Source organism: Leptinotarsa decemlineata, unplaced genomic scaffold, assembly GCF_025532065.1.
Source record: "Leptinotarsa decemlineata unplaced genomic scaffold, Ldec_3_MD MMD2_tig00026328_RagTag_RagTag, whole genome shotgun sequence".
Lineage (NCBI taxonomy): Eukaryota > Metazoa > Arthropoda > Insecta > Coleoptera > Chrysomelidae > Leptinotarsa > Leptinotarsa decemlineata.
This window is the reverse complement of record NW_027412688.1, coordinates 140,475-147,478: the sequence shown is the minus strand read 5'-3', so window position 1 is coordinate 147,478 and position 7,004 is coordinate 140,475. Positions and strand designations below refer to the sequence as shown.

At 34.9% G+C, this 7,004-nt stretch overlaps 1 protein-coding gene across 1 annotated transcript; it reads left to right on the top strand.

The window, feature by feature from the left end:
- Positions 1–2,512: 2,512 nt before the first annotated feature.
- Positions 2,513–6,534, top strand: LOC111514540 (protein FAM98A). Its single transcript, XM_023170794.2, has 6 exons — positions 2,513–2,738; positions 3,010–3,215; positions 3,381–3,535; positions 3,594–3,884; positions 3,941–4,141; positions 5,674–6,534. Exons 1-6 carry the CDS (start codon positions 2,692–2,694, stop codon positions 6,385–6,387), a joined length of 1,614 nt encoding a protein of 537 aa, XP_023026562.2. The 5' UTR covers positions 2,513–2,691; the 3' UTR covers positions 6,388–6,534.
- Positions 6,535–7,004: the final 470 nt, after the last annotated feature.

The window sequence follows — 7,004 nt, the reverse complement described above, 5'->3', positions numbered from 1 at the left end:
AACACAGAATCTGTGACAGAATGCTTAATATTCTGTGTCTGAGCACAGAACGCAAATTACATATGGTGCGTTCCACTAAGCGTTCACAACGCCTAAAATACTCATTCAGGCGTTCCACATGGCGACCGCGATCGTTGTGGTCGCGACGAAAACGTCATTAATGACGTCATTACTTATGCTCACGCCTAGCTCATGATGATCCATCTCAAGAGGTGGGTCGATGTGAGCGTTTTGAGAAACTGAGCGCAATTTTTAAAACTTAAAGCAGCAAACATGGCGACAACAACAATATCGTTCTATTGTGCCGAACGAGATACTGTTGTGGATCTTAAACTTTCTCCTGCAGATGCTGAACGTGCGTTAACAGGTAAATATTATTGTTAAATGAAGCTTATTAAGCATAATTGCAGTTTATAAGTTATTTTCATCATTTGTCAATAACATAACCTAAATTGATGAATCAACAACTTTAATTATCAATAAAAATATATTTGTCAAAAGAAACTCATTTTGATTTCAGATACAGTGATAAAAAAATAATTTACCTTAAATGGCTTTTAAATTCTTCATCTGAATAACGAGTAATTACATTATCGTAATCAATAATACGTGGTCTAAGTTTTCGTTTTTCACGATTATATTTTTGTAAAATTGTATTCCATTCTTCATCTGAGCTGGACGAACTAGTACTTTGTGGAGCATTATTTCGACGCACCAACAAATTTCCAACTGCCGCCGTAAAAGGCATTTTTATTATATACGAACATAAATTAGTTAAATACTCCTCTAAAATTAAAGTATATACATAATTTTTGTTTAATAAATCATGTTAACCAACAATTAATAGAACTTATTGATACCACTTACAAATTGTAACATAACCTCATCAACTTTTTGTTTTGTTTTTTAAACGCGCCATGTGTATTATTTAACTGAACGCTCAAAACGCTCCAAAATCCATTCCACTTGAGTTAATGATTGTGACGCCCAGAACCAAGTGGAACGGCAAACACCGTGGTCGTGAGCGTGGTCGTTGTGAGTGCTTAGTGGAATGCACTGATAGTCAGGTGTCTGAGACCTCGAATCCGCGGTTTGCTGGTAATCTACTTATATAATTTCAGCATGGTCCTGCTGTTAGATAAACGAGAAACATCTGCGAGACTTCAGATAAACACCAAATAGAGATCAAAGGGCTGCCCCATAGTTCCAATTCTGATTGTGTATTATTCTGTGGTCTTAGTCAGTAAGGCCGTGGTCTGAATCACGCTTACAGCGCTCATAGCGTACCAACTCTCGGTCAGAATCGTGCTTTTCATTCTCACCGTTCAGAGTTGTGAACGCTATGACGTCACATGTGACGTCAGACCGTGGTGCTCACAGTACTCACAGATCAGATCGTTAGCACTGTGAACATTGACGTTATTTTGCGCCATTTATTTGAACTATCGAGTGTTTTATTTCTGTGAATTCAAGCGTCCGAAATAAAATTTATTAAAATGTCAGTGAGTTTTTCCGTGTCAATTGAAGAAACTGGCGAGATAGAAAATCTGGGAATCGTTTTCTTCGACGTAACGTTGAATACGAGGTCTAAGCTCCAATTTTCCTCGCTTCTTGTTTAACACGAGAATTGTATTAACCAGTTCATCTTCGGAGCTACTCGATGATGACGAAATATCTAATATATCTTCCACATCAATATCATTCTCGTCACTTTCCCCGATTGCAGAAAATGGTAGAAATACAAGCATTTTCCGATCTTCATCAGCTACACCACATACTGTACTCACGTTTATTTCAAAAAATGCATTGTAAGGTTATGTTTAACTTGTGGAATTCGTAAGCACACTCACAAGTGGTCCGAATTATTAACACTGCAAACAGACGTTGGCGCGCGCACGTAAATCGGACCCGACCTAACGTCGTAAGTGCTGTGAGCACAATTCGGACCATGGTCTAATGAGTTCTATTTCAACATAAACTTTCTGATTGATTGCTTCAATTTCATTCTGAATAGTAACGAGTCTGAGGCATTCTAATGCAAGCTGATGTGCTGACACAAAATGACATAGTTAACGCAGACTTTGCACTGTTTTTTTTGCTCATGTGGCTTTTCTGTCAAGTGTCATAGCACGATCGAGCATGTTAAATCAAATACTGAATCGTAAAAGGATCTGACATTCGGAATTGATCTTCTGAAGCAAAGTGACAGGATACAAAATGCACAAAAAATGCGTAAAAACTAAAATACGCAAAAACTAAAAAGATAAGAAATGTGCGAAGATAATGAAAATGTGCAGATTTCATGCCTTATTGGAATCACTCATCATCGGTGAATTTAAAAACTCGTTCAGCGACGGAGAATCAGCGAACTATAATGGGTTTTGGTAAAAAAAAACTCATAAATTCTTATTTTTATAACATTTTAACATTTATGTGGCTTTAGTCCTATGGGCTAACGAAATTCTTCAATAAATCGTTCTGTGTCATCCGTCCATAAAAACCTGTCATCTGTCAGTTGAATTCTGAACTGTGTTTTTTTCTATGAATAGTAATATTTTAAAAAGAACTAAAAGAAGAGAATAATTTTAACCCCACTCGATAGCGGCTTAATGTTATAACATATTCTAAGTGATTAAAGATAAATTTAAATCTATCTCCTTTAAAAAAACTCTCAGTAGTATTGTTTTCACAATGAGTAGATTAGAAGAGAAAATATTAGATGCACTGGACACAATTGGGTAAGTCATCATTATTTTTTTTTTGAAGGTAGAAATTATTTTGACATTTGAGTAAATTTAAAAAAGGCAGCCTTTAGGTATAGATATTTCAGTATTGATAGACTAGAAAGTATGACCCAATACAATACTACAGTTCTATAAAAGAAAACAAACATGTTAAATTCTTATTTCTGTTGCAGTATTTGTTTTATATTCTGTTTTAATATGATGAACAAACATATATGTTAACAAAAAATTGATACCTTATTTGACAAATATTTCTTTTTTTTAGATATTCTGGACCACTGCTTCAGAAGCCACATTTTCCTCTAGCAATAGAAGGAGGACCAAAGAGCATAGAATATACCAAGGTTATTAATTTCCTTACCAATGAAATTCGTACTCTTCAAGGTATCGACGAAGAGGTTAATGCTATAACATGCCCCGAGGATTCTGTGGCATTTATAATGGAAGTTACTTCCTTTCTTAAGGAATTAAGTATGCAATATTGCTTTGTACTTACTTATAAAAGTAGAAAATGCTTTCTCAATTATTGTTTCATGTGGTTGAAGTTTGTTTTCAACAAGTATTTTAGAGAGAAGTAGTACTTGAATCCCTTTTTTTTTTCTATCTCAAATGTGTTGAATCTAGTTTTTTTTTTAGATTGTCCTTACAAATCACTAACCCACGGCCACGTTTCGGATCGTTTACAAAATGTTTCGGATAGACTCTTATTGTTAGATTACTTGTTAACGGAATTAATGGGAGCTCGCATACTGGCAGATAAGAGGCCGGAAAAAAAAATTGAGTTGAAACTTGTAAGTAGTAGGGTTGAAAAGAGTTTTCATTTAAATAACCTAATCATTACTTTTACAGCAAGAAACTCCTGAAGGAAAGGACATGCGGTTAATATTACAAACTCTACGTTTTCCGAAGCCTCCAGCAAATATATCAATAACTACTTTGTTCCAAAAACTCGGACCCACCATCCCTATAGTTTTGAATAAAGCAGGAGCCGACATTGTTGGTCAAGGAATATTCAATGGGTTCCTTTCAGAAAAACAATGGGGTATTCTTAATGGTGTTCAAAATGATTTAAACAAGGAATATAGAATCAGGAGAGAAATGTTGCTTACTCGGTTGGATGTCACTATACAGTCTTTTCAGGTATATTTATGATTTGAGATTTCAAAATGTGCTGGATGTTGAATTTGATTTTGTAGTGGTCTGATAGAACAAGAGGTAAAGATGATTTATTTGAAAAAGTTTACCATGAGAATCGTAAACTCTTAAAAGTTGATCCGGATGTTGATTTATCTGATCTAATAGCAGCCAGAACTGATATTGCTATCATTGAAAAAACAAGCAATTCTTCAGTGAGGAAAAATACAAGATCACAGCTTAATAAAGTGATAATTGGACAGGCAAGTATTTTTTGTGTAACACTTTATAAATCCATTGGGGGAAAGCCTTTTTTGGTCTGCCTCTTCATTATCATTTAGTCAAATAACCCTTTTGATTCGAAATCTGTTGTAAGTAGCTGGGTAGTAGGTTCCCACAGTTGAAAGTCTGAGTGTATGAATTGCCTTGTTCAAATAAATCTGAAGACTATCAAGAAAAGATACGTACGTATAAAATAATAACTATTTCGAAATTGAATCTTCAAACATTCATCCTTCCCAGTTTTGATTTTGAAACTATCAAAAAACCCACAATAATCCTCAGAGGACTGAAAGATGAAAAAATATTAAAATGTATCACTATAGAATTCAGATAAACTTTGATAAGACTTTTCAATCACTAGTTTTTTATTTCTTACAGCATTATAGCTCCTCTCGGCACTCTCATCCTGTTATTTAGTGAATATTTTTACCCAGTTATAGATCGAAGAATCTAGATTGGTTGTGGGGATAGGAAGATTCAGATTATTTCAACTAGTTCAATAGCAGATATTTTTCCTATTCTTATGGATTATAGAGGTCATCTCTAATATGAAAATTGATGCAAGATACAAGCTGATGTTGTATGAATAAAGGTTTGCATAATTCCCACCATTTTACTCTACAAAATTACGTAACTTCTCGCTTCAGTGGGTGTTTACCCACTGAAAAATCTGACCTTTCAATGAATAAAAAATGCAATTGATTGTCTGAAGGTAATACTTATAGAAAAAATTTGAAATATACCTCTTTAAAAAAGGCTAATCAAAATTTTGAGGATATTATTGATTTCATAAATACACAGAAAATTCCAGTAATATTTGTCCAACTTTAACCAAAATGGTGGTGTCACCATATCCATCACTTCTAAAAAATTTAGATAGAGGAGTATAATTCTCCAAATGACAAAGCTCCTTAAAGCCAATACCCGACTAAAAGAGGAATATTCGGATTTTTTCCTTCTTCAACAAGTATCAATAGATAACATTTCCTACACGATCAGATATATCCTTAATTTTTTTTTTATTTGATTCCCTGGTGAAATATCTGCATTATGAATGAATTTATGTCATGTAGGGTACTTTTATCTTCAAGATGCCATAACAAGATGGGGTCACCAGCAAACAATGTAAAATTTCCTGAAATCACCCACATCGGATAAGGGTTTCCTTTGGAATATAAGTTGGGTATTCTGTGTATTTGTCATTAGTATCAGTTCTCAGGTGTAGTTTGTAGTATTCATTTTTGAATTTTATTTGCTGTTTGAAAGTCATTTTCATCATATTCATTTTCAATTTAATTTTCCTAATAATTAGTCAAAGTAACATTGTGAAAAATTGGCAGGACAGGTGATACTAAAAAAATACACAGAGTAGTCAACTCAGAAATAAAATTCTTGTCTGATATGGTCTGTTGGTAGCAGAGTCAGATCGTTTACGTATTCAGAAATTCGAGATGAAAACCGGTAAAAATGTTGCTATGATGTCAGTCATAACTACACCAACTTTTCATTTTAGGTGCCTGATAGAGGAGGCAGAACATCCGAGATAGCACCACCCCCTCCGGAAATGCCTTCTTGGCAACAGAGATCTTCTGGTCCGGCTGGTGGTGGTCGTGGAGGAGGCAACTTCAATAGAGGTGGTGGAAACTTTAATAGAGGAGGGGGAAACAATTATTCGAGGGGCGGAGGAAATAATTACTCATCAGGAGGCGGAATTTCAAGTAGAGGTGGGTATTCCTCAGGAGGGGGAAACTACCAGTCGAATCAGGCCCGTGGAGATTATAATAATTCCGGTTATGGAAATAACAGAAGCTACGATAGTGTTGGCAGTTATAATGCCGGTAATAAATACGGAGGAAATGAATCTAGCGGGTATGGTAGCAGAGGGGGGAGCTATGATAATTCCCGAAGTCAAGGTAATTACGGAAGAGGATTCGACAATTCTAATTCTGGTAGTTATGGTGGTGGTGGTAGAGCCAACGACCGTGGAAATAATAGAGACTACGATTATGATGGCGGCAACAGGAGAAATAGCGGAGGTAGTTATAGCTCTCAGGATTTCCAACAGACTAAAAGAGCTAAAACTTATGATTCTTTTCAAGCGAATAAATCAACTTACGCCGATCAATATGTTCAAGAAAGAGAACATAATCAACAGTACTCTTCGAGAGGAGGAAACACTGGCCGGTCCAATTACCAGAGGGGTAGAGGTGGAAGCGGTTACAGATAAGTCGCCAGAGAATTGGTTTTCTTTTTCATCATTTATAAGATCACGACTTATATATAAATTTCATATTATGTAAAATGTAATTTCAAATGAGAGAACATACATTGTATTAACTGTTCTGAATTATGTAATTAAAGTGACTAACATTCAGCAATACTCTTTTCTTTGTGAAATTAACAATAAACCATATTTATCATACACCAATGAGTAAAAAGATTTCAAATTTGCAGTAAAATCTGCTAATAGTGAAGAATGAATTGAATTTATTCAGTTCCAATATTTTTATTGTTATTATTCACAATGGTTGGGTGAAGACTAACTTGTAATAATATTTCCATATCTTCATATATAATAAAAGTCCACATGCCCAACATGAATGTTGTTACTGAGTCATCATTGTTAATACAATTGGTAGTTTTTTGTGTCAACGGCATCGACTGCTTTCGTCATTAGCCTTGTGTTCTGAGTAGTCATTGTTAATAACTCCTCGGAGAGATTATCGTAGCTTTTGGCATGTAACGTTAAAGAATCATCCCAATTTCAACTAAATTCTCTTAAGAAAAATATCTTATCGAGGTAGGGATCAAACTCACTACCTTTCGATCGTGAGTCGGGTGCAC

Bases quoted from the DNA above. Each gene is read 5' to 3' on its own strand.
- LOC111514540 (XM_023170794.2), top strand. From the start codon at position 2,692: ATGAGTAGATTAGAAGAGAAAATATTAGATGCACTGGACACAATTGG. The intron at 2,739-3,009 runs GTAAGTCATCAT...TCTTTTTTTTAG, and splicing joins GATGCACTGGACACAATTGG to ATATTCTGGACCACTGCTTC. The intron at 4,142-5,673 runs GCAAGTATTTTT...TTTTCATTTTAG, and splicing joins ATAAAGTGATAATTGGACAG to GTGCCTGATAGAGGAGGCAG.